This window comes from Anser cygnoides, chromosome 19 (genome assembly GCF_040182565.1).
Source record: "Anser cygnoides isolate HZ-2024a breed goose chromosome 19, Taihu_goose_T2T_genome, whole genome shotgun sequence".
NCBI lineage: Eukaryota > Metazoa > Chordata > Aves > Anseriformes > Anatidae > Anser > Anser cygnoides.
In genome coordinates this window covers 5,159,249-5,186,251 of record NC_089891.1, presented here as the reverse complement: position 1 = coordinate 5,186,251, position 27,003 = coordinate 5,159,249, and the positions used below count along the sequence as shown (strand labels likewise).

The following is a 27,003-nucleotide window of genomic DNA, read 5'->3' as shown; positions in this document are numbered from 1 at the left end:
GCCCCAACACCTCCCTTGTCCACCGAGGCACCAAACCCTTCCCAAGAAAGCCCGAGCACGGACGAGGAAGACGCAGACCAAACTGATTTCTCTTCCAGAAGACGCCCGACCTCCCTTTTCAGGCATTACAAACGAAGTACAGAGATCTGCGCCTTTATTTTTTTTTTTAAGCTGTGAGGGGTGAATTCAAAGTGGGGTTACAGAGGTGGGAGCTATGCACCGAGACGAGCTCAGCCCCTAGTGAAGGGTCCGAAGGGGCAGAGGGGTCCTAAGGGGCCCTCCACTGAGGGGCAGAGCTGCTGGTTTAGGAGCCCCGAAGCTCTGTGCAGGGACCGCTCAGGCTTTCTAGAAAGCACACAGGACCAGCAGAAGAAGCTGAAAAGCCCTGGAAAAGGCGGAGGGACAAATTTGCTCCATGAGGAGCTCATCAGCACGCTGCTCCAGCACTGGCAGCCCCGTGCACCCCCGCTGGGATGAGGGCAGGACGCCCGAGGAGCCCTCACCGCTCCCCTCTGGGCTCCCCCGCACCGTCCCTGGCCCCGAGGCAGGAGGGGACCCTGCAAGGCGAAGCGCCCCGCTGCCCCGGCGGGGCTGGTGGGAAGCGTTCGAGGCTCGTCCTGCTCACAGCACCGCTGCTTGCCCCTCGGCACTGTTCAGTTTTAGGCGCTGGAGTGGAAGAGAAGGGTGAGAGCAACTAAAAAACCACCTGCTAGAGACGGCCCTTCAGAGGGCAAAGGACTCACTGAGCACCAGCCGTGATAAATCCTATGCTCTTTATTGCAGATTCAGTGTTAGTGTTCCGGAGAGCCCAGCTGCAGCGGAGGCACTGTTCCGCCCCCCTTCCCCACGAGGTTCTGCCCCGGTCCAGCAGCCCCAGGCCCCTCCAGCAGCCGTGCCTGGTTTTGCAGTGCGGACGAGCGTTCAAGCGAGGACCCAGACCCTCGTGTGACCTTCCCCTGAAGCACGGTAACGATCCAAGGCTCGCGAAATGAAAAGGCCAGCACGTTAACTAGCACCTCTTGCCCTGCTGGGAGGTACGTGAGAGCTCGTTCCCAGCGCCCAGTCACGAGGCGTTTGAGCAGCCCCGCAAAGGGCTTGCCCCGAGCTGCCCTTCCTGGCCGCCGTGCTCGCTGGGCTCCGCCAGCAGTACGTGCCACGCCGTGCGAGAGGAGCAGAGGCTGGCACGGAGCTGCTCGGCTCTGCCAAACGAGGCACTCCTCTCTGCGCTCTCCCGGGCGAACCACAGCCAGAAACAGAAACCCCAGCGCCGCTTCCTCTCTCGCTGTCCACGTGCAGCGACGAGCGTTCTCTATTCCTTTCTCGTGAGCTGGCAGCTAGGCTTTTTTTTTATTCCCCCCCCATCCCCTTCAGAGCAAGAGATAACACTAAAAAAATATAAAGGAATTTAAAAGTTCAAACCCTCCTCACTTCTCCGTCTCTCTCAAGGCTGTAAACCCTCCCCATCGCCAGTGGCCTCTCCTGTTCACCTGTAAAGTGCTGGTCAGGTGGATTTGCTTCTGTTGGATCTCACGGCTCACGACCCTGAGAACCTTCACCCTCCCTACAAGAATAAACAGCTGTGTTACGTCTATAACTTATGGTATTGCCTTTTCATGCATGTGTCCTTCTCTCGTGGAAGCCAGGACGGGGGCGGCACCAGCTCTAGTCATCGACGGTGATGTTGCGGAAGAGATAGGCCATGGACTCCCCGTTGTGGATTCGCCGGATGGCTTCGGACAGGATCAAGCTGATATCCACAGTCTTTATCTTGGGGCACTGCAGCTTCTGTACCTCGTGAGGGACTGTGTTGGTTACTACCACCTGCAGAGTGCCAGAAAGAAAAGACCATGAATGTATCAGCAACACAATTAATTCTCATTCAACAGCTACCCCAAATTAGCTCCATGACTACCAGCTGCTTCCCGGATCAGGGCAAGGCTGAGAAAGCCCTGTACATCAGAGAAAAAGACGAAATGGGCTTCCTCAAGTGACAGTCAATCTGCTCAGGGGACAGCTATCACCAGAGCTCTACGACAGCCACTACCACGGAGGCCACCAGGCCCGTTCAGACCACAGGATCTGACACATCTGATACCGAGGACGAGGTCTGAAATCTCATCCTTGTGATGTACCCAAGAGCCCGTCATCAGCTGGGGGAAAGAGAGGCAGAATGCCTGTACTGAGACAACAGTCACATGCAGCCAGCTGCGGTGAGGGAAGTGTCCAGGCAGGGGTGACTAATATCTGTGCGTTGGGGAGACGATGCAGAGAAGCAGATCTCACCCGAGCAAGCATTAATCACAGCCAGTTTTCTGTGAAGAACCAGAACTGAAAGCATCTGAAGAAACCAGACACTTCACAAGGAGCAGCACGCGGCAGGGGCAGGACCTGCTTCGAGTTTTTAGCGCCTTAAATCCACCACCAGAGCCAGCCCTTCCTGTGGGGCCCAAAACGTGGGCTCACCTCGTCGATGGAGGACTCCTCTATGAGACGGGGTGCGTCTGCAGACAGGAGCCCGTGAGTGGCCATCACGAAGATCTTGTAGGCTCCGCGCTCTTTCAGAATCTCTGCGGCGGCTACAAAGCTCTCCACGTCATCGATGATGTCATCCTGAGAAGAAACAGAAATAGCATCAAAGCCAGAAGCTAACCGCACCTGCAGGGCAGGAGGGGATCTGCAAGGTACTGTGGCTTTGGCCACGCACAAAGAAAAAAAAATCCCTGCCTATCTCAGCTCTGTTGAGATGCGAGAACATCCCTATGCAAAACCTAGGGCTGTGCACGCCGTTTCCCTTATTTACAGCCCCTTTTTATTAGGGCACAACACAAATAGTGTGTCTTGGAAGCAAACGAGGCTCCGCACACGCACGCAAAGCAGAGCTCATCTGCAGAAAGGAATTCTTCCCCGGTGGTAGGAGCTGCGTGTTGGTCATTACGCAGCAGCATGGCACAGCAAGCATGGGAAGCTCAGCCCAGTTTTGTTTGTTTTAAACACTTTAGGAGATTTCTTTACATATCCTAGATTCACTGAGTATTTGTAGATACCTAGTATTTGTAGATTCAAGTGGACAAAGTTTTCAGGTTTTACAAGGCTAAAGTATGAAGGGTTTTCAACAGAAAGCTGAAATAATCAAGAACTAAAGAAAAATGGCAAAATAAAAAAAAAAAGAACTGATGAAAACCAAAACTGAAGAAAACGGCAACAATCGTGTTCCCTCCCTACACCAGGGGTCCCTCTGGGATAAAGCAGCTCAACGAAAGCAGCTGGTAGGAGGCCCCCCCGCCCACTCCTCTCCATCACACTCATACCACGATGATGGCAATTCTTCCTCCAACATCTCCGACCACAGTTATCGGCGGTTTCTCCTTGGCCATCATCACTAAAGAAGAAACAAAACCAGATCAGTTAGCTGTGAGTCAAACCGCAACTGTCCCACCGTGCAAGAGGCCCACTCCTTTACCGAGCCTCGCGCTGGTGCACGGACACAGCCGTGCGCCTTCCATCATCCTGATAACCCACCTCAGCGGGTAAGCGCTGTTTTAACCATCCTCCTCCTCCTCAAATGAACAGCACTGCTGCCTAAAGATGAAACTCTCGGTTTCTGCGGGGACCAAGCACTGATCTCAGAGACTTGTGAACCTCAACTTCTAACAGATGCTTGTGCAGGGCGCACTCCGAAGCCCTACCACCTTTATGGGGAACCTCAGCGACTTCTTGCCTCTGTGCTCCAAAACAGGACTCGAGGAAAGGGGTCTCTCACGACTGGGAACAACAAAGGGGATTCCCTGAATAACCCCTCTCAAAGGCACACGGTTTGCAGCGTGCGATTTTTCACTGGCTGGGCTCACTGATTTGTTTGAAGGATTTCACTCAGACTGCAGCTCGCGCGCTTACTCTTGGATCCCCAAACGTGCCATCTTCCAGAGGGCGCGAGCACCTTAACACCACCTGCACAGGCAAAGAGAACTCGCAACGTTTTGCTGAATATTTTAATGCACGTTAATGGAAAGAGCAGGAGAAAACCCAGCTCAAACTCAGTTCTACAACCACAGCGCAACCAGCAAGTGGAAGCACATATATGATGGCACGGATGATCTGTGCCATCTGGCACGTGGTAAAGAGATGTACCAAGAAATAAGGATCCACTCCTTCCTGGCTCTACCTTTGCACTGACAGGGCTCATGCAAAAACACCATACAAAAAACCCCAGCAGGGAGAGCACATGGAGGTGGGTACGGGAGTTTCGTTACGTGATAATCTGGGCCGACCTAACCACTGAAGCAAAGAGGAACACCAACATTTTGTAACTCTTATCCAGCACACCCGCACCCCCGGCTTTTACGCTACCCACAGGGAGTGCAAAGTGTCCTCCTGAGGCACTTTGTATCCCCCCATCTCTTTGTAACTCACCCTGCCAGTATCCTGCCCACAACAGCTTCTCAGAGCTTTAGACACCTAGATAGCCAGGTATTTCTCCTGTGAGACAACCTGCTTCCACGTAATACTTTACACTTGAGCAGCATGAAAAAACACAAGGCGCTGCCCATCAAAAAGCCTGTCTGAGCATTGATCTCAGCCCTCCCGGGTCAAGAGTCCTACCTGAAACTCCCCGTCCTGCACAGCAGGCTGAGCCAGTACTATTCCCACAGCTCACCAGCACCCGGGAACGCTCGCAGCCCAAGCACCGCTGCGTGAGTCAGGCTGAGGGATGCGATGAAAGCAATTACGGGGACCACAGCTCCGAAGATTCATGTGCAGCGCTGTTCCTCACACACAAAACGTACCCTCAGCTCACCAAAACTGTATAAAAGGTGACCAGTAAGTTCTGCTTTGTCCAAAAGAACGTTACTCGTTGCTAGGCTTTGCTGTTAAAAATAAAAAAGCGATCACAGCTATCTTGGACGTCAGAGTTACTTGCTCTTTGGAGCACGCGTTCCTCAGCCTCCCTTGCATTGTTGTTTTTGAGGCTCTTATCAAATGCAAAGTCCTGTCTAAATCCTGAAGGAAAACAGCCTTATGAGAAGGAAGAGTACTTGTCATAAAGCAGGATTAAGCTTCAGAAGAGATAAGCAGACCATAAATTTCAATTACAGGCTCTACCTACCTGCTTTGGTTAGCTATTAGTTTATTAAGCTAGTTGGGACAGTAACAAAACTCCTGGTGGGAGCTATGAAGTATCGAAAGGATTAGGTCTGGCTGCTATCCGTGTGCATCCGCAGACGAGTACCACTTCTGTTTACAACAGCCAGGCTAGGGAAGACCCTGAGCAATGGTGAACAGATCCCAGGGAGTTGAAATTCAGCGCCATTTTACTGAAAACCACATGAAGTTTCAGCAAATCTGTATCTTCCCATTCCATAAAGGAAGCAAACACATTCCTTATGAGGCTCAGAGGCTAACATTAGCAGTGCTTTTTACATCTTTTGTCTGCTTTTAAACGCTGTACTTCAAGTTTGCTTTATTTTTAAAGTACGGTAGGCAACGTGTCGACCTACCCGGATCCTACAGAGATGTTCTCCCTTTTCCTTGTTCAATTTTCTCTGCAAAGAAAAGAAAAAAATTGCAAGCCAGAGATCCACCCACAACCACATCAAATCGCAAGAGAACTTTGATCGCTCCAGCACGATGAGGGTGTATGCAAGGGTTACTGCAGCCACTTTTTTTTTCTTCCAAATCTTTGGAGGTTTCTATACGTGCACGTCAGAACTGCTGCGAGAAGGTGGCTCGGAAAATGATTCAAAATAATAACGAACATCCTCCTCCCAGACACAAAACCTCTATTTGTATGTAGAAAAAGAAGAAGGCGACAGAAGTAAGCCACAGCTGCACCTCTGCCAGACATAGCCCCTTTGATTATTACAAGTTTAGGTCAAAAAGTGTTGCTGCTTTTTTTTCCTGGAAAGTCAGGAAGGATGCTGGTTGTATCTGTAGCTTTTTGAATATAAAAAGACAACTATTTCTATAAAGCAAGAATATCAAAGAACACGGGGGTGGTGGGGAGATCAGCCAAACGCCCTGACCTGCGCCTTCCTTCTGATGTAATACACGCCCAAGTGCCACGCATTACAGGTGAGATGATCGCCGGCATGAACAAACAGCATTCCCGGGTGCTTAAACCTGCTGCTTCAATTAAGTGGTCAAAAACAGGTTAAGGAATGCTAAAATTAAAGTAAAATAATGCTGCCTTTACAACAGAGCCTAGGAACAAAAGGCTGCTCAAGAACTGCTGCAGAGAGATCTGGAAGGGTTGATAACATCGCCGGGCCCCAGCCTAAACATAGAAGAGATAAGGAGGCAGGGAAACAGCAACAGACCTAAGGTCACTCCAGTTTTTCCACCCAACTCTCCTCCTTCGTGGCAGTTTGCTGGGCTCTGGGTTTGAAGCAGACCATTACCTACAAGTACAAAGTAGGGAACGTCAAAGCCACTGCAACGGCTTGTTGAACAGACGGTGCTCCACGCCTTTTCTCTAGGAGGGGAAACATGCAAAGCTTCCACGTGCACTTGTTAAAGCACAGCCCCAAGCTTCGAGACACAGAGCACAGAAAGAAAATGTCTCCAAGGCTCCAACTCCTGATTTTTGGGTGACACGAGCTGTTGCTGCCCCTTTTAGCACAGCACTTTAAGGAGTGCAGCTGGAAGCACCTCCGGCATGTTGCTGTTACGGCTCCACATGCCACCTGACCGGAGCATCACACCAGCCCACAGACTCCGGACCATAAATAAGCCGTTACGCTGCGTAACACTTGGTAACTAAAGGCACGTGTTCCTTACCTGAACAGGGAGGACAGGGGCATGCCAGGATGCAGGAGCCTGGCCAATTCACTCAGAAACCCGCAAAGAATCACAGAAAGCATTAAATAATTGCTGTAGGGCTCTGGGACTGCTCCCAGTCCTGGGTTTTGCCTCCCTTCTGGCTCCAACAACGCCCTTGGGGACCCCAAACTGCGGAGTCTTGAGAGGAAGGACGCTCCACATCGATCTGCTTGCAGCCCAGAGCAGGATGCTCCACTGTTAGTCTCAGTCGCTTCCCCCAGGAGGACTCCCGCTTCCTACCTGGGTTTATGATATCTGAGCCAGGAGGTTGGGTGTTTTAACAGCCAGATTTTTTTTTTCTGGCCGGTTTTGGTGTAAGGAAGCAGACAGCTGTGGGTTAGGAGCGCGTGCCCTACCTTCCACAAACAGAAGACGAGCACGGAGCCGAGCCCTGTTTTACTCTACCGCCGAACTTTATGATGCTGGGATTGCGGGTGCTGGTACACAAGGCAGGAAGAGCTGATCAAAGGTTTTGTTTGATGCGCCACTTGAGGTGGGAAGACACCTTCCAGATGACTGCATCAGATAGGAAGGGAGGCGTAACCGAGGGGGTAAGCACAGACTCACAGCATCGCCATCCTCAACCCTGCTGCGTTTTCACCTCTGCTGGACAGAGAGCAGGTCCCTGGCAGAGAATGCAGCACAGGCAGGATGCACTGGAAGCTTACAGGCTGCTTTCAGACAGGTATTACCCCAGTATCCTGCAGCTCCAGTACCAGAGCCCAGCACTCACTCAAAACCAGGTATCTACTAAGATTATAAAACTGGAATCATAAAACTGGAGAGAAAATAAAAGCAGCTTTCTGCTGAAAGTTTTGGATAAGCTCGCACCATAATCCACCCCACATCTCCCCCGACAGACAGCTACCGAGCTGCAGCTTGCTTGTTCTACACGTGCCGTAGGCATGCGGGAATGTAAGGTCATTAGTCAAGGGCTGAGTTTCTGCAGGAGATGAATAAAGTGGTGGTACACAGCAAACTAGTTCGTGTTTGGGTAGCTGAGGACTGAAAACATTTTTCCACTGAAACCATAACGAAACGGGGCAAGGGCAAATTTCTGTACGAGCTCCCATTTACGGGGCTGTCCAACAGCACAAGCTCCCACAGCTGAGATTCCTTCAAGTGACACGACTGGAAATAAAGCTACAGTTCCATCGAGGCCCTGACAGCAGCCAGATGTGACATCCTGGAGGACAGGATCCCCTGCAGGGTAGGACAGGAAGCAAAAGGCCGAGAGCAACCGTGCACATCCCTGTTTTGTTGCAAGCGCACGAAAAACTCCGCTGTCAGGAAGGAGACAGCCACGATGAAGTTCCAAACTTCACTGCGAAACCCCACCTGTCCCCCAAGGCCCAGGAGGAGTTTCACCAGCATCACAAGCCTGGTTTAACTGATTTCATTAGTGAGCAATGCCTGGGTTAATGCAAAATGCCTGCAGTCTTACTCGCCTTCCCCCTCCCTGACTTGGCCACAAACTGGTTGGATGTTCTTAAACTTCAAAAGGGGAGCTGCTTATCAGCAGCCCTAGCCACAGCCCGTAATTATGCATGGCTGTGCAATGGATGGCTCTATCGCAGGCAGCAGCACGCTGCAATTCCCACCATCGTTTCTCAGCTACCTTCGCTGCACCCATCGTTTTTGTCCTACCACCATCTACCTAGAAAGCTAAAATCCTCCCAAATAAGAGCTGGATTTCGACTGTTTGATCGCTGCTGTTGCGAGAACACAAGCAATCCTACGGGATCCTAAGGGGACCGTTTTTCCCAGAATAAGAGGTTTCCTCCTATTTACTTTGCCTTTGCTTTCAAGACAGCAGCTTATCAGCTGGTGGCAACAGCACAGGAAGAAGCTCAACAATGGTCCCAGAGCCTATTCACAGTAGCCACACAAGCACCAAGGCTGTGCCAAAACAGCCCCACGGCTAGTGCAACGCGACCACCTGGCTCTCAAGGTGAAGAAAGCTTCCAGCAGCAACGATGGCTGCACGAGGGGAAAGCAAAGGCCAGCTCATCTCCTCAAGCTGCGGACAGCAGTCTGTCTCTAGCTGTTCCCTTGCTAGTCCCACTTTTGCATTTCTTTTCTGGTTTCAGTGAGTTCTGCACTGTAAAACCCCACCCCTAGCACAGGTTTGCCTGACACTGCGGAGTGGGTGAAACAAAGGGGAGCAAAACTGGCGCTCTGCACAGCCAGAAAGAGTTTAACAAGGACCTCCCCAGACCTCCTCCTCCATCAACCTTTCCACGAGGAAAATCTGACGGCCCTAGGGCTGGTTATCCCTGCAGAGCCCCACCGATAGCCATTTCCCACTTGTCTTTTTTGCTCAGAGATAAGCAGAGAAGCTTAATCTTACACGGCAGCTCCAGACCAGGATGCACGGTTGCATTTTTGACCATCGGAGGGGAGTGACGTCCGTCGTCCATGTCCTGCTCCGTGCACTGAGCCTCTCCGTGGATCACTGCTAGTCCCAGCCGCAGCCTCTCAGCGTAAGACTGAGCCCTGCAGGACAACCACAGCATGTCAGGAAGAGGTTGGCTTGATGCAGCTTCACAGCCCAGTGAAGCACGACTCCCCCACATCCAACAAGCAAAGGCTGTGCAGGATTTCCCCAGGAAAGAACTTCACTGAAAAGCACTTTTGATCCCCAGTACCCCAAAGCCCACTCCGCCACCTGGCCCCACCACGGGGATCTCCCGGCGCTCCTCTGCGTGCTAAATGTTCCCCGAGATGGTCAGGCCCTGCTGAAACTCACGCAGCCAGCCTGACCCCAGGTGAACCACCTGGGTTTGCAGCAGCAGCAGCAGGAGACTCCTGAGTTTACTCCCGTGGGGCTGGGACTGCAAAATGCAGCTGCCCATCTGCGCCACTGCAGATGCCCATCTGATTTCCAGCCACAAACGCCTTATGAACCAGATTGCTGATGCAAACCCTCCCCTACTTTTCCCCAGTGTATTCCCCAGCAGCCCAGACGTTTTCCAAGTTATTTTTAAACCAGATAATAATAATAATAAAAATCTATTTACCTTTTAGCTGCATCAGGAGATTTGGCTACAATAACTGCGTTTCTGTAATCCGGAATCTGGATACGATAAAAAACTGTTTAAGCAGAGACCTTCTTGAGAGTGCATTTCTGATTTGATACGTGGCTGAAGAACTGCACCCACTCACTCTCCCCAGCCCAAATCTTCCTTCTGGGGTACAACTACTGCAAGGCAACTGCACCCCTTTTCAACACTGGTATTTGCATATTCTGCCCCAAATGCCACACAAACAGGGTTAGCACTGGCAATAGTGCAGGTGGTGCAATCTTTTCACAGGTCCCACTTCGCACAGGGCTGCAGTTCACTGCTGGCATCCACAAGCTACGGGCTTACCTCCAGTGCTAACTGCAGCTGTGTCTGAGACACGGGGCACAGTGAAGGGAAGGAAAGGGGTCTGCTTAGAGACAGACCCTGGGGCCAAAGGGGTCAGCCCTGGCTCTACAACGCGGAGCCCCCAGTGCCTGTGCAGAGCAGGCCTTATCCTTACACTCAAAATGGTCAAAAGCTGGGAAGAGTTCACTGTGTTTAACCCACCCACCCCACACGGGCTGGCTGCAGGTCCGAACCCAGGGCCTGGACTCCCCACGTGCAGCAGCCCTGCTCTCACCACGCAGGCATAAATCAATCTCCTGCATTTGGGAGACAAAACTCCCATCCCCAGGCCCTCTGCGCTCAGCGTTCCTAAGCAGAGCCCAAGACAAAGTCTATCAATAATTCAGATCAGTCAGACATCCACCGCAGAACAAAGGGTGAGTGGAGACGCTCTAACATGATTTAAAAGGTGATTAGAGGCAGGAGCATAAATAGCATCTCTCAAATGGCACGAGCTCTACAGAGAGCAATGAATTTCAATCGAGGGCTCGAGCTCATCTCCAGCTTATGGTCAAAAATTCAATTTCTATCCAGGTGCAATCATGCAATCTAATTTAATATAGCGTTTTCCCACTTCCTTGTGAAACATCCAAAAGGTATCCCAGAGAAAAAAAAAAGATTCATGAGCAGAACAATTGATCTAGCCTGACAATGCAACCTCTGCGTAAGCAGCACCCCAACACCGCTACTGTGTTAAGCCAAGTTGATATACACAGAAGTAGAGTAACCTCACTTCTTCCTGTATATACTGAATCAAGAAAGGGGATGCTCGCAGGTTGTCTACAGGGAAGCTGAAGAAGCCTTGAATTTCCTTTTGGTGAAGGTCCATAGTGATAATATGCGTTAACCCTAAGAAAGGGAAAAAAAAAGCCGTTTATTGAGACGATTCCCACAAGGCTGGAGTTTCTGAAACATCTCCGTTTTCCGGACTGTTTCAGTTATTAGATAGACCAGTACGCCACGTGTTAAAACGAGCATAAGCAGGGGAAAAAAAAGTTTCAGAGACACGGGAAGACACAGGCATGCGATAAGACACTGCCAGACTAGCAACCGTGACTATTTCAACGCGACACTTCTAGGCCACTTCCCCAGGCATGAGTTAAAGAAATAAAAATAAACTCCCCCAGAGCAGCTCATGGTTTTGGCAGCACGCCTGCGCATCTGACAGGAGAAGAACGGAAGGGCAGGCGCCCTGCAGGACGCCGGCAGCTGCGAGGCAGTGCCCGGGCCGGCCAGGCTGCTCCCTGCGACACTCACCTGCCTTGGCCAGCATGGAAGCCAGCAGCTTGCAGACTATGGAGCCCCTCTTCCTCATTTTGCTCTGTTTGCTGTAGGGGAAGTAAGGGATGACCCCGATGATGTTCCTGGCACAGGAGGTCTTCAGGGCATAAGCCATTATCAGCAGCTCCATTACGGCAGTGTTCACATCTCTAGAAGGTTTGAAAAATATTCCAAATATTAGGTATTTTTCCAATGCAAATCCTTTTCGTACTATACCCATAACTCTCTCCTCACCAATTTTCCAGGTATATAGCATTGCGTCTTATGCTAATGCAAGCCAGACCTGTACTGTGATCCTGCAGCTCCTTCCATCGTGCCACAGCACATCATGATCAACTGCTAAATGCGCAGGAAGCGACTCCAGCACTCAAGAGCTGCTGAACAGAATTTGATTTCTTATTCTGACACAAGGGATATGATGACTCCTTCCATCAACGCAGCAAAAAGGGCATTTTTCGCCAGTAATGTTGGAAAAGATGTCACTTCATACAGTATATTCTAAAATAGAAGTCTTTAGAAGAAGGAGCACCACACGTGCAGCCACCACAACTTCATCCACACTACATTTACTGGACTATATATTATTTTTTTTAAACAACGTAAAGCAACTAACTTTCCCTGTATTAAATACTGTACCCTGCAGCTGTACCAAGTCCCAACAGATCGTTTTGGCAGAGGTCAGCATCTCCATGCTATCTGAGATACCTAGAGGTGGAAGGGACAAGAGCAGTATAAGCCCCACAGAACACTTACTTGGAAAGTAAAACAAAAAAGTGACGTTGGCAGAGCACGTGTAAGCCACAGCTAGGAACGCACAGAAAAATCCATCTGTGATGAGCTGCACCACGATGACTGGTGTGCCCCAGGAGTGCGTTACCTGCATCTGAACTCATTTTGGAAAGGAAAAAGAAGGGCAATTCCTTTCAAATCCTTACAGCCAACACCAGGGCAGGCCCAAACCCCACGTCATTGCCCGCAGCGTCACAAAGCAACTCGAGATCGCTTTGCAAGTGAAGAACGTGCACTTGGGAGCGAGCAGGGCTTGCAGTCCCCGCCCTGAATAAAGCCGTCCGTGCCTGTTTCTTTCAGCAGTCGCCCCACATACCACCGCCCCAGGTCCCCGGCAGGGCCATGCTGAGGGTGGCCCCGCTGCAGAGCCACGGGGTGACAGAGCAGAGGCTGCCCGGGCCATCCTCCCACGCAGAGCAACGGGCAGCACAGAGCACCTCGAAGCCCCGCAGAGCTTTTTGGCAGCTTATATTTTGGGATTATCCTCCTGCCCACCTGGCCTGCCTTCCCCCAAGAGCTCAGAGACACATTTCCCATCCGTGTGCGACGCACCACGTTCCTCTAACCGTTTCTCCATGGCTCTCCCTTCCTTCGGGACCAAACCTTCATTTGCGGCTCTTCATTTGCGAACGCTCCGCGTCTCTTTATTCTCCTGCTGGCTCCGCCGAGCCTCCCGCACAATGCCGCTCGTACACAAGACAGCTTTGTCAGCCCCGAAGCACCCAGCCAAGAATTACATAAAACATAACCCCCTGCCACGTAGGGCAGCGAGCTAACAAAGAACCACTTCTTCCCTTTGGTGTTTTAGTCGTGCCAGCGTGGCTGGGAGAGGAGAAGAGGATGCTGCTATCAGTATCGCGTAGAACAAAACAGCCTGGGTTACGTCTATTTGAAGGTCGTCCACGAAATTCAATATTTTCCATCATCCGTCACTTCTCAAATTACTTTTAAAAAAAATGTAACAAAACAGAGAACGTGACTGCTGCTGCGAGGGGAGCTCGCCAGCAATCTCGAAAGGTACCCGCAGTCCCCGCGCTGCTGGGGGATGCTGGCGGGGGGAGCGAGGGAGAAACTGCTCGAGGAGGAGGAACGCCCCTCAGCACGCAGCTGGGGGTACACGCTGGACTCTGCAGAGCTCCTGAGGCCTTGCCATCCACCTCCAGCAGCCTGGAGCCCCCCTCGCTGCAGATCCCTGCTCTCAGGGCTGAGCAGATGGCCCAGGTGAAGCTGCCAAGGAACTTCACAGCAGCTACCAGCACCACCACAAGCCTCTCCTTTCACTCCCAGCATCTCACTACACCGGCAGCTCCTCCGTTTTCCCTACCCTCACTGCCCAGTACCTCCCATTACAGCACGGTGCCTGTTTCAAACAGGCAGCAACCTACAAACGGTCGTGCTCAACCCTGCCGAGCGGCGAGCAGAACACGAGGATGCGGCGATGCCCTCCCAGCTGCCAGCAGCTCGCAGCTCCTGCTGAGCCAGTAACGCTCTTTGTGGCCCTAACGAACCTTGATCTACTCCCCATGCCCACCAGGAATCCGTCCCGCAGCTTTTTGATCCGACAACCCCCCGGCACAGGTAGCAGCAACCACACGGTAAGGAGTTCCTGAAACTAAAAGGCTCGCACTGGGAAGTTGTGAAGCACCTTGTAATGGGAAGCGCCGCCCCTTCTGCGCGCTCTGAACTTCACACCTGCTGTTGTTGTTTGTCGCTTCCTTGTTCTCACGGAGCAGCGCCTCTGACATGCCACTTGTCCAAGGGCCTCTCGCAGATCTCCCCACAGCCCTCCCTCTCCCAGTCTCAGCAGTACCAAGACATTCAGTTTTCCCTCATACTCATGCCAGTCCCTACGCCAGCAGCCCTGGCTGACACCTGGCTCTGTAACTTCTTTAGTTCCGCTATATTTTTTGGACAGAGAGCTTGCATCAAATATTCAGGTCTTTCTGTTCCATCTCCATGCATTTAAGATGCAGACTGTGGATTCACACTGCAGCATAACAAGGCTGTTTCCTCTCTCTAATTTTCCAGTAAACTCTAATATTTTATTTGCTTTTTGAACCAGAAACGAGTGTAGAAGTCCTATTTTCAGGTTATCCAATACAGCGGTTGTTTTTTCCTCTCCTGAAAAGGTCCCTGAAACCCTCTGCAAAATGGAGACGTCCTTGAACCTGTCCTCTCAAGCAATGCAGCAAGGCACAGCTGCAGCTTAAGAATAACAGATGACCTGTCTGTACAACAGTGGCACCTCGACTGAAGGAGCTTCAGCATTTTTGCTAAAAGGAGACATTTCTCGACCTGGAGTAATCAGTTCAGTTTACAGAAAAACAGGGGAATAAACAAGTTGAGGGCAGGGGAGCTTTTCCCCTCCCAAAAGCATTGTTACTCCCTAATGCTCCGAGTTATCTCACAGAATTCCTCACCCGTCTCCTGTTGACAAAAGCTCTCAGTTACAAGTTAGTTCGGAGAACTCTCCCAGCAGGGACAGCAGGATGGCACCGTTCACCTGGAACACAACCCTGCGTCAGCGGGTTCTCAGCTTGCAGAAATTCAGTTGCTCCCTGGGGGAGGAAACCCTGAGAGCATCTCTCTGGAGAGAGAGGAGCTCTAGGAAAACGTCTCAGCCTGCAGGAGGAACTCCACTAGCGAGCGAGCTGCTCTCGTAGTCCTCCCGATTCTGCTAACAACAGGCCAAGCATTACACAGAGGGAATGAGCGTGAATTCTCAGTGGGCTGTATTTCTTACGCAAGCTAGGAGAATATTGGTTTCCAGGTTATTTTGCTACCTGCCGGAGCTCCGGTACTTACTAGTTCTCGTGATCTCCAAAATCGCAGCAGAATTTGGCATCTTGGAGAAAGCTGTTAGAACTGGAACACCTTTACTTTTCCTAATTGTGCAAAATGCATCGTATCAATACCCCGTCCCTGAGAACAGCACCTCCCCTACCTGCTGTTGGTCGTTTTGCAGGTGCCATTTGCATAATTTGCACACAGGCTCCCTCCCACTATCTTGCATACACTACTTGGTCAGGACTCTGGAACTTCCTCCGTGCTCCGATCTCAGCTTTCCCATCCTAATGCCATCTTTGTACACTCTTCACCAGCCAGAGAGAACAAGGCTCCTGGGTCAACAAGTGGTTTTCTGGCATCAGGGTTACTTTCAGCATTTATTTTACCTCTTATTCCAAGGCTAGAATGGCCCAAAGTTAAAAAAAAAAATGGCCCACTTAGGAAAATGCATAATACCGTTAAGAATTACAAGCACAGAGGAGGGAAGGTCAGGATTTCCACACGAGCTCAGTTTCACACCACTGCAGGGAGAGGGGCAGAGTAATCCAGCCTGTGATGAAAGCAGTAGCTGCCGTTTGCTGCTGGCTCTGCTGCTCGGTAATGGGAAGACAGAGGAAACTGCACGTCCTGAAATGGAAGTGCCGGTCAGAAATCACCGAGCAACTGAGCCTGCAAGGACACCACCACAGCCTGGGGGCCTTTCGCTTCGCCCCATCCGTCAGGCTCGCTCTCGCCTCAAATGACACTTGTGCTGTTTGATGGGAAGCTTCTCCATCGGCTGTGGTGCAAGCGATCCTCTGGGAATTTTACCAGCTTAACGCTACGTTGTGTCCTGAATTAAGTCAAAGCAATGAGAACCCTGGAAAAAGCCATTATCACGCTGGCTAATGGCTAGCAAGCTAACCAGAACGATCTGCTGAACCAGAAATCGAAAGCACATCACAGTTGTAAAATCAAGCCACAAGTCCCTTACCTGGGGATCGTCTGTATAATGAAGATATCCTGTCCCCGGACAGACTCTTTTATTTCAACTCTGGTTTCTGAAGAGGAATGAAAACACAGTCAGTTTTATTCCCAAACGTCAGACTTCCAGCGATAAAACGTGTTTTAACGACAATTTGGCCCAGAGGTCAGGGAAGGCAGCAGGACTTGCTCCTTCACCCTGCGTGCACAGCTGTACGCTAGCCATGAGGAGGAGCCAAGTGGGTTTTTCCAAAGGCCTGCCCTGGGAAGCAAGGAGCTGGCATTGCATTCTGGTGAGTTAGCTGCATTTACAAGGCAAAACTAGGCTCAATGGCTGCTACCTTCCATGTAGAAGGCAATTACTTAACTCCCAATGAGAGATCCTTCCATTTCTCCTGCTGAGTGCTGAAAGCTGTCAATACCTCATTTATTAGGTAACAGAAAGCCACCCAGAGCAGAACACCCTCCAGTACCTACCAGGAGGTTAACCCAGCTCCTCCACAGCCTGCAGGGGCAGCCCCGTACAGGCTGGGAGCCCAGCACGCCACCTGCAGCAGTGCTCAGAGGAAGAGCTCCCCAGCTTCACTACAAAGGTCGAGGTATCTCAACGCTGACATGAGCTGGAAACCTGAGCCTCCACTGAAAACACTTCCTACAGCCCCTTACTCGAAGGGAACAGCCAAGCACCAAAGCAGCTGAGCAAAGCCAAAGGTTTCCCAAGGTGCCCTCCTTGGCTGCTCATTTCCCACAGTCGTGAACCCGAGGGCAGGGATAAGACAAAAGAGAGCAAGATCTACTGAGCTGCAGAACCCAAAGTCTAACCGTCCAGACATCTGCAGCAGCCTTAAGGGCCTCTGCTGGAAGGAGGCTGATTTGTTGTGCGGTGATGAGGAACGACTTCAGCCCTCGAAGCAAGCAGCCCGATTTAAAACCAACCCCAGAGGGCAGGGAGCTCTCAGCAGCACGAGCACAACAGACAGCCCGGTCACAGCCGTATGCAACGCCGCGTGGCTGTCCTGGTGCTCCTGGCAGCAGCGCTACCAAAACTCCTCCTGGTGAGCCAGAGCCACTTCCATCACTTACTCTCACCTGAAACTCTCCTGCAAACACGGTAAACAAGACCTTGAAGCGGTAAATGACTTTTAGCCAACCTCCGTTAGCCAATATCCCTGTGTTTCAGCCCAGCACAGGCAACTGAAAATGGGCACCTGCTACATTTAAAGAGATGCAAACAAGCTCCAAGAGGCACAGTCTCCGGCTCAGCCTCGAATCTGCACTCTTCAAAGCAAGACAGGTGTCTGTGAACTGCCTGCGGCGGGGGGAGGACTGGGAGAAGGGAGTAATTTAAATTTTACAAGGCAGACATTTAGAAAGAAGGCCACTACTTTAAGCTCAGAGGGTGGCTTCGTAAGCACAACAGCAGGCGATGTGTTTTGTAGCAGCTAACATCCGAGGTAGGAATCTATTATAGATGAGAGATAGCTGACGGGCAGGCAAACGAGATAACACGGGGGAACGAGGAACACACCTAATTGGTTTGTCTAAGGTCAGGCACAGGAGATCAGCGCTGCCAGGAGCAGCGGCACCATCACAGCTGAATCACTGCACCTACTAGACAGGTTTGACTGTCCAGGTGTCTAAGATCACCCCAAAACAGGTTTGTGAGCAGTAAAGATTCCTCTTACCTCCATTGGTTTCCTGATACACCACGGATTTCCCCAGCTCAGCACCGAGGCGTCTGGAGAGAAAGAAAGCAAGTTAAAAACGGAGACATTGAGCGGTTCACGATCCAAATCCTGCTTGAGGAACGCTGACAGAGCACAAGCGCTGCCCAGCGGGGAGCTGAGCCCCGCGGCCGAGCTGCAGGAGGACACGTCTTGCCTGGTGACAACAGCCCGCGGGAGGATTCATCGGGACGGAGCATGTGAGAGCTCACACGCAGCCGTGGGCCCTGCGGCCGGTCGGGACCGTCACGCACCCGTCCCGTCGGTATCAGCCACTGAGCAATCCATCCCCTGTGACCAGCACCACCCAAGGAACCGGCACAAACCCCACAGAACTCAGAGGAAGAGGCCACCCCAAAGGCTCACACTTCCTCCTGTCCGGCTGAGACCAGCAAGGGAGCTCACGCCTATCAGAGAGGCGGCACAATCGCATCAAGCCTGATTTTCTCAGGAAAAGCAGCTCGACGTGTTCAAATTGTAAGAGCCAAACAGAAACAGGGCTTGGAAGGCACACGACTCCTAACGCCCAGTTCCCAGAGCCTCTCCAAGCTAAGGAGTAGGGCACAGGAACGATTGCACACCCCTCCGCCGACACAGCCACCGCCGCCCCGTCCCATCACTCACCAGCTTTACGGCCGTGCACCTGCTGCAGTGTGCCAGGGCCCGCTGCCGGGCTGCAGGTAGTCCAAACAACCACCGCTTTCAGGATTTACCATACCCCACGTCTCCTGAGACACAGCACAGGACGTCTGTTCTAGCCCAGGCTTCCATCTGAGCAGCAGCCATCAGCACAGCCGGACCCGCCGGCCACCAGGCTGGGGTCAGCGCCGGGGCTACGCGACGCTGCCTGCAGCAGAACGAGGCAGCCAGACTCGACTAACAGCAACCGAGCCACTTCTTTCCCCCCTCCTTCAAGTCTTCCTTCTCAAATAACTCAGCTGATTGAAGAGATTTTAATTCCAAAAAGTTCTGATTTTTTTTTTTCCCCAAATTACTCCTTCCTCAAGCATCAATCCTGAAGCATTAATCACGGCAGATTACAGCCTTCTTTTTCATTTTAAAGAAACCTGCTATACAATAAAGACTCGTTTTGGAGAGCATTTTAAAATGCTCTAAAGCGCAGGCTATTCCCCCGGGTGACGCTTCTGTATTTAACAGTCCCGACAAGTACTCCATCAGCAGGCATTCAGAGGCACGCGTGCCCAACGCCAGCACGCTCCCACCCTCCAAAGTGAGCCTGGGGCAGCTGTGACGACGGACACCCAAACGGACACGGCGTATTTGCTGCAGTGGCTGCAAAGGAGGCATTTGGTGCGCACACACCGCGGTCCTGGCCCCGTCCCGCAGCACGCCTTGCCACGGCTGGAGCTGGGGAGTAAAATCCCAAATCGGGAGCCGCGTGCGGGTGCCTGGCTGCAGCAACCAGCCCGGCTCAGCACCCACAGCAGCGTCACCCGCAGCAGGAAAGCCGCCCGAACCTCGAACACAGCTTTTCTCTCACCAGCCCCAGTACAAAGGGGTGCTCAGCGCCAGCACTGCAGAGCGGCAGGCAGCTGGTCGTGGCCCCCAGGACCTGTGGCAGAGGTGAGCTCTGCAGCCCGCACCCGCCAGGCACTGCCCCCTGGGACCCTGCGGTCCTTCTGACAGCGGTCAGGCGTTCGCACGCACGAAGGGGCAGCCCGATGGCTGTTAAGGCACCCAAGTCAAAATGAGCTTCAGAATCAGGCACAAAACAAAGCGGTGTGTGGGGTGAACATTCAGTGACCCACCTGTTCCTCCAGGACCGCACGGCATGCCCTGCGAGCTCCCTTCGGGGGCACGCGTGCCCTGGCTCCGCTGCTGCTGCAGGAGAAACACCCCGTCACCCAGCCCGTGCGCGTGCCCTTAGCCAACTTACATCTCACGGCACGAGGGAAAGCCTCAAAACCAGCCCAGCCGGGCACGGCTCTGCAGGACGCCCCTCGGATGGCAGCAAACAACCGCGGAGGAGTTCTGTGACGCCTGGAGGATGCGGCTGGCAAGGTCCCGGACGTGCACGGGGACAAAACGAGAGCCCGGCTCGGGCAGCATGGCAGCAGCGCGGTTTCCGTGCCGCTGAAACGAGGAATTGGAGCGGCAGGTTTGCTTCCTGACGGGAAGAGCGGCGCTCAACAGCTCAGCGTGTCAACGCGGGGCGCAGATAAGAGCAGAAGAAGTAAGCGGCTGCCAGCCTCGAGGAAGGAGCAGCAGCAGCTGCTCCGGCCGGACAATAAATACCACACACGCTCCTACTGTCGGCTGCACGTAAACGAGAGGGGGGCAGCAACGGGAAGGATAGGAGAGAGAGCTGCCCGCAGAGGTCAGGCACCGACCCTGCCTGCGGTGGTGTACGCCGCTGCGAGGTGCAGGCGGGGCAGAGGCAAGAAAAGCAGCGCTCCAAGGAGCCGAGGTGCTACCCGCGGGCACGGCTCCCCCTAACCCCGCTGCGGAAGGCTCTGCACCAGCCGAGGCTTCAGCCCCCCCGCGGAGGAGCTGTGCTCAAACCCCGATTTAGCCAAGGCTATTAAAAGGCCATTAAAAGAGGAGGGCTGTTCCCCCAGCTCCTGTTGTAAAGCGGCGAGTGCCACGGGACTCGTGTCCAGAGGAAGATTTACACCGAGGGCAAGGGCAGAGAGCAGCCCGAGCCACCAGCCAGCCTCGGAGCGACCATTTGGAAGAGGCCGCAGAAAAACTTCCACTTCCTATCGCTTCGCCCTTTTTCGCCCGCGTTCCCAGCTCTTCTCTTTCCGAATCGCCTCCGTGCGGAAGCTCCCGGTTGCTCGTTGCTTTTGGAGGAATTAAACTGACAGCAAGAATTTTGCTTGCATTTGGCTTCAGGACCAAGCACGCAGCCACGCAAACGGGGCTGTCAGAATTACTGCATCAAGCTGGCTACAGACGTAGGCAGGAAAAAAAAGGCAGTCATTACAGGTGATTCAGTGCACTCCCACCAGAGAGATCCGGCTTGTTCTGCCAAAAAGAATGCTCCTGGTATCGTAGCTGAATTGGTTCTTCAAGCAAAATGAGCTCCGTCAGCAGAAGTCCTACCACGCAGCACGGTATTTGGCTACAAGGGGACTTCTGCTGGCACTGCGGTGTTTAAGACTGGACGGCGGTCAGGCTGATTTCACACAGTCTGCAGAAATGTCACTTGGTACCAGCCCCACGCAGGCACCAGAGCACAAGCTCGCTTCTGGAAGCTCCCTTCCCCGCCCCAGAGGGGCGGAAACGCAGCCTGGTGCTGGTTTTGTTTTTAGAAGCAGCCCTCGGAATTGGGATCTGCGCTGACAGCTCCGCACGGAGCAGCCGCTGAGCCCCGTGCAGAGGGCCGGGCACAGCAGGGATCAGGGTACGGCTGCTCCCAGCTGCTCCCATCGCTTCAGGTTTTCGGTGCCACCTCAAGAGCAAGGCTTCACCTTGCAGCCACTCACGGCTCCTAAAAGGCAAAAAGCCCTGCTCCCCTCTGCCCTGCCGTCCTTGCACCAGCTCTGGCACCGACCTGACAGTGTGCAAGAGAAAATTCTCTTTGTGGCTTCAAAAAAACCCTACTGAGAGCAATTGGTCAGTAAAAATTTACACTGATCTGGAATATCCCTCGCTAGAAACACTGCGCAGGAAAGATGACTGAGCTCTCCACGGTCTCAACACACGCCAGGAGGATACGAAGCTGTGAACAGAAAAGCATTTAAGATCTGCCTTAAATTCACAGTCCAAACGTCAACAGCCCGCAGGTCGCTTGCAGCTCAGTGAGGAAGCGACACACCGCAGGACTTCAGGAAGCGCGAGGTTTTATCCGTCCTCGAAGCGCTGCTCTGAAGGCTGCCAGAAGCCGCGGCACCAGGCTCCTGGGACAAAGGACAGTCCGGTTTAGAGACACGGTTAATCAGAACTCGAGGTGCTAATTCACTTGTGGCACTTCGTTTCAATTCGTTTCAAACTTGAGCAGATCTTCACAAGGTCACAGCCGGCTGGCCCAGACAGCGCAGGGGCGGCTCCGCGGTGTTTCCTCATCTCCCCTTCAGGAGCAACTCGGGACAGAGAAGGGCAACAGAGCAGCTTCCTGACGCAGGGCCGCCTGCTCAGCCCTCGTTATCGCCGTCTGGGCTCCCCCTTACCTCTCTCCCTGCGCCCCCAGGGCTGGGTCCTGGAAGAGCCCCCGCCGCCCGCCTGCCCCTTGCACCCAGCGCCGCTCAGCGCGCACATCGCTTGTTCCAGCCACCACGGGAACCACGCAGCCGGCTGCTGGCAACCGCGGCACGGATTTCCCTCTCCTCTTACCTGTCTGCCCCGGGGAATGCCCTTCCCCTAAGCCTGGCACCAGCCGGCACACAAAGCCATCTGCTCAGGCACCTTACAAGCTCCATCAAAGTCCCATGGAAGATCTCAAAGCCCAGCTGGTTGCCACGCTCTCCCTCACCCTTACTTCAGGGCCGTACCCCACCACTCGCCCCCTCCAACCGTTCTATTTTCGGCTGGTTGTTCACTCCCCTTTGTCAGAACCATCTGCTGCAGTTTCACCCCGTTGTATCTGTTTGCTTCCCGCCACGGTGCTGCTGTGTCTGAGACGGAGGAGTCGGTGCCAGCCCTGCTCCCGCAGCACCAGGCAGGAACTCTTCCCAGGAGAGAAGGACAGGGTTTGGAGACGGGACGGCAGCAACACGAGGCTTCTGTGAGCAGACTCCCCGGGGCCCCCCTCTCGTGCTCTGCCACTCGCCTAGCTGACCTGAGGAGGAAGGGTGACGTTACTTTTCCTCCATCCCACCGAAAGCTCCTTCCTCCAGCTGCAGAAGGCTGCTGCGAGGCCTCCCACCTCTGCCAGAAGCAGGACTCGGTCTTCAGCTGTCCCAGAAAGTGCTGCGCTGGTTTTACTGCTGTGCACAGGGCTCCCTGGGACTAAAGATCAGAATAAAAAGTCTCCGTCTTTTCCTTATTACTCCGCGTTGCTTAGGCTTACAGCAATGCTTTACCCTCAGATCCGTGCTGCACGCCAACTGCACGCCTCGAATATCCCCTGCCCGCAACAACCGTACGACAACAGCAAGTCCTACACAACGCAGAGCTGCGGGAGCAGCGGGGACGCGTTTGCAAGCTTCAGAAATCAGACCTCCTCCAAGCGGAACGCAACGGTTGTACCCCCGTGCCAAACACCGCAGTCAGAGCAGACCGAAACGCATCTGTTGGACTCCAGAGATTAAAGGACTTGCTCGACTCCCTCCTCCTTCCCCCAGCAGCACGCAGGGCCCATCAGGGATCGGCACTGGCCACAGAAATTATCCTTCTCCCTTGCAAATGCAGCTTGTCATCAGATGCCAAGTGTCCTAATTACAGCAGGAGTTTTCTTTCCATATGTGAAAGAATTAAAAAAAAAAAAACACAACCAATTCACAAGATAGAAGCGGGCGGAAGGTTCAGACTCCACAGAGCAGCTCTTATTTAGTTTCACAGAGTCTTTGGTTGTCCTAAGTCAGCACCATCTCCCCTCCCCGGCAGGAGCTAACATAAACAAAAGCCCTGGAAACTCCGAATGAGCTGAATCAACCATCCAGTCACTCGTCCTAGAACCAGGCAAGGAGGCGTAATAGGAAACGGCAGAGATCGGAAGCGGGCCAGAACGCCACGCTCGGAGCCTGCATCAAATCAGCTCGGGAAGTTTTGCATTAAACGAAGCAGGAGATGGAACAGCTCTCAGATGGCTCGTTTATGTCATGCTGCTCCTCCCCAGGGTTAAGATTTTAAAAAAGGATAAGCTAGGAGTCCTCAGGTATCGATTTTAACTCGAGAAGGGATCTTCGGAGCCTCATTTTCACCCAGCTGGTAACAGACTGAACGTTCCAAACAGATTCAAGGCTATTTCTGGGGCTCGCTTACCTTTCCTGCGATGGCAGCAGAGCTCAGCCCCTGCGCTCTCCCCAGTCTGCCCCCTGTGCACCAGCACCGCTAAAATAAGGCACCTTCAGCTCCTGGCTTCCTCTCAGCGCTTCAGCACGAGGACCAGCTCCACCGGCATCACGCCTACAGGCGGAGAGCAACGGAGCCTGGGTGGAGAAGGGCCCCAAAGGGCCCTCCTCCTGATACTGCATGTGGTCTTCGAGCTCTTTTACTGCTCATACTAAAGGCCATTAAAACCCTTTAGGAAGAACACATGACGTCAGACGCCAGACTCACCCTACAAGACTTCTCCACCTCTACCAAAAGGCACAACTGACCGCCCCAGCAAAGCACGCGCTGGGATGGCACACGGAGGGGAAGCCAGCAGCCACGCGTCCTTAGCCACCTGAAAAAAGAAGGGGTGCATCGTAAAGGTGGTGAAACAGCCTCCGGGCTCCTACGGGAAGTCAGTGCGCAACCACAGCACGAGAGGCTGAAAAACACCACGGAGGTTTTGGGAGACTTTTTACAAACCTGTACTATTCGAGGTCCCAGATTTTATACATCAGCGCAGTTTTGTTGGAGACGTGTAACACTTCCCACGCGAGTGGTCACTGCTCCTGTTTTACGTACGAGAGCTTTGAGTCTCACTTGAAGCAGCAGCTGCACGGCACACCAGTGTGCTCACGCCACCGCTCGAGCATCCAGCGCCCTCACCGACACTAGAGCCAGAGCAAAAAGCCTCCAGTGCCTTAAAAAAAAAAAGTATACTTATAAAAGGGTGCTTCAGGAAAGACAGCCAGGAGGTCATGCTCTGAATTCTGCTGCTGTTCGTCCTCAGAGCATCCCTGGAAGCCCCGCGGAGGATTACGACCCGCTACGCACAGGTACGTCCAGGAGTACCGCTGCTTCCCTCCACCAGGGAGAAATTCCAGACGTTTTTACCACCCGACATGTATCACCTCTTGCCAGAGAAAAGCGAGTACAGACAGCACATCACACAGCCAGCTGTGTGCCGCAGCCTGTGGAAGCCTGCCCTGCGTCTCCTCTCATTATGGCTTTAGAAGAAAGCAAGTGATTTTTAAGACAGAGAGCAGAAAATAAAAGATCGCTGGTTTGCTCTTTCAGGCCTGAGAACTCAGAGCTTGTCCCCTGTCCCCAGGGGACTTCTGTCACAACCCGCGTTGATGTAACAGGACAGGCCTTCCCACGTCCTAGCTGTTTACGCAGACACCGTTCTCAGAGTTGTATCAGTGAAGGAAAAGCGATTTGGAACTGACCAAATATAGTTGAAAACAAAACCAAAAGACCACCCATGAACCAAAAAAGCTTTCCACTCCCAAATACGTGGATTTCCCACACCCAAAGCAGCCCATCGCTGTTATCCCACACGTGTCCCGTCAACACCAGCGATCCCAGACAAACAGCGAAGTCAGCTTCGGGGAGATTACCTGTGCTAAGGGCTGAACGCGCTGTTTGTTAAGCCAGCTGGACGGACAGCAAAGTGTTCTCGCAGTTCAAGGCAGCCCACCTGCTTTTAGCGACGCTTCCAATTTAATTTCCCACCCCTTGGAGCAGGAATGAGCAGGCAGCTGCCTGAGCAGTGCGAGGATGCTGCCTTCCATGGAAGACAGACAAGGGCCCCCAGTTTTGGGAGCAGTGTCACAAAATACGCACGTCCCTGCTTCTTAGGAGTTCGGCTGGGAGCTCCCACTTGTTGCCTGCCCCTGTTTGAACGGAACTAACCCGAAACAAGAGATGAGGTGTCAGTGGGATCTCCGCGCACCGAGCGCCACATCTCGGGGCCGGCTGTTACCTCTTTCAGCAGGACCCAGCGCCTCCACCCCCACCGCCCCGCGGTCAACCTCTGCCTAAAGCAATGCGCTGGAAAAAAAACAGAGGGGAGGAACCATGACATTTCTGTCCCTAAACTAAACTCGTTAGCACACGCTGCCCACCTCTCCTAGCGCACCGAGACGCCAGCAGAACAACAAACCCACCCCAGTCAGTGCAGTGCTGGTGCTGCACCAAGGTCTGCACAAGGATCACCTCTCGGGCTCCAAGCAGCGAAGCAAACAAGCTCGCAAGTCCCTGTCCACAAAAAGCAGCAAGGTTTTAAGCATCTCCCCGAACAGCTAAACACCTTCTGATGCCGGTTTAGCCAACTTTCACCTCCTCCTTCCCCAAAGCAGCAGCCGTAGCTGCGTGCCAGCCCTCCCGGCGCCGAAATGGATGTCAGAGGCACCGCGCAGCCGGCGTGTTTTCTTCACCAGGCCTAAAAAAAAAGGGCCGAGAGGGCTCAGCCAGCACCGAGGCTCGGACGGACGGGGCTGCTGGAGGCTCTCCACACCAAACCTCCGGCGCAGGGGCGTCCGCAGCGCGGCTCAGCAGGGGAAGGCGGACACGGGAAGGTGCTGGAAGCCTCCTGAGCCTTCACCCTGCGCGCACGGCCGGGCTGCGGGGACGAAGGCTCTCGAGGGACTTACTCCGTGATGCGCTTGGCCAGCTCGGTGCAGGCGGCCGTGGAGTTGGCCGAGAAGACCCGGTAGCCGCTTCTGGCCGCGTTCATCGCCAGCGCGTCATGCAGCCCCCTGGGAGCCCGAAAGTGAGAAAAAACAGATTTGTAAGGCAGCAACAGCTTCCGTGGCATCCTTTTCTTCCTCCCCGCCGCTATCGCCGCCCCCTGAGGGGTGGGGAGCAGCAGGAGGAGGAGGAGGAGGAGGAGGAAGGTCTCACCCAGGGCTGCGCAGGGATGTGTCCGCCCAGAACCCGGCCGCGGTGAGCCCCCAGCCCCCGGGGCACCCCAAAAACGGGCTGGGGGCAGCCGGGGGGGGATAAGGGGGGTGGAAAAGGGGTGAGGGGGACGTGGGGGGGTCCCTCTTCGGGCTGGAGTCCTCCCGTCAGCGCTGCGGCCCATAGAGGCGGGCGGCTAGAGCGGCGCCCCGCCCGGCCGCCATTTTCTGCCGCGGGGGGGGAGCGCCCCCCGCCGCCATCTTAGGTGAGGGCACGGCTCTCCTGCCCCTGCTGTGGGGCGAGAGGCGGCCGCTGCCGCCGGTACCTGAGGAGGAGGAGGCGTGAGGACGGCGCAGTCTCCCCCGCCGGCCTCCCGTCGCTTCCCGAGCGCGGCTGCGGCGCTCCGCGGCCACCTCTCCTCTGCGGAAGAGGGTGAGGCAAGGCCCGGGCACGGCGGTGGCTTCGCTGCCCGTGCCCAAGATGGCTGCCGCCCCGGCGGAAGCGGCGCGGGGGCGCTCTGGGCTCCGCTCTATGGCAGGCGGGAAGGGGCGGGGCCCCGAGTCCTCCAAGGTGCCTTGGGGTCCTGGGGGTGGGGGCACAGGGGGAGGTGGGTA

General features: G+C 53.8%; 1 protein-coding gene across 5 annotated transcripts; it reads right to left on the bottom strand.

Annotated features, from left to right (window-relative positions):
- Nucleotides 1-137: 137 nt before the first annotated feature.
- Nucleotides 138-26,853, bottom strand: PRPSAP1 (phosphoribosyl pyrophosphate synthetase associated protein 1). 5 transcript variants are annotated; one of them, XM_048064513.2, is made up of 11 exons: nt 26,715-26,853; nt 26,143-26,247; nt 17,732-17,784; nt 16,057-16,123; nt 11,484-11,656; nt 10,960-11,075; nt 9,837-9,892; nt 9,167-9,312; nt 3,309-3,379; nt 2,464-2,610; nt 138-1,821 (listed from the first exon to the last, which is right to left on the bottom strand). In XM_048064513.2, exons 2-11 carry the CDS (start codon nt 26,223-26,225, stop codon nt 1,663-1,665), a joined length of 1,071 nt encoding a protein of 356 aa, XP_047920470.1. In that variant the 5' UTR covers nt 26,226-26,247; nt 26,715-26,853; the 3' UTR covers nt 138-1,662. The 5 variants fall into 5 exon arrangements, with proteins under 5 accessions (XP_047920470.1, XP_047920466.1, XP_013034589.1 ...); XM_048064509.2 differs by lacking the exon at nt 26,715-26,853 and adding an exon at nt 26,393-26,544; XM_013179135.3 differs by lacking the exon at nt 26,715-26,853 and having other exon boundaries at nt 26,143-26,355.
- Between the last annotated feature and the right edge of the window lie 150 nt (nt 26,854-27,003).

Bases quoted from the DNA above. Each gene is read 5' to 3' on its own strand.
- PRPSAP1 (XM_013179135.3), bottom strand. From the start codon at position 26,306: ATGCCACGGAAGCTGTTGCTGCCTTACAAATCTGTTTTTTCTCACTTT. The intron at 11,076-11,483 runs GTGAGTGTCGCA...TCCCTTTCTTAG, and splicing joins TTCCATGCTGGCCAAGGCAG to GGTTAACGCATATTATCACT. The intron at 3,380-9,166 runs GTAAGATTAAGC...TTTCTTCTTTAG, and splicing joins TCCTGGTCTGGAGCTGCCGT to TGATGATGGCCAAGGAGAAA.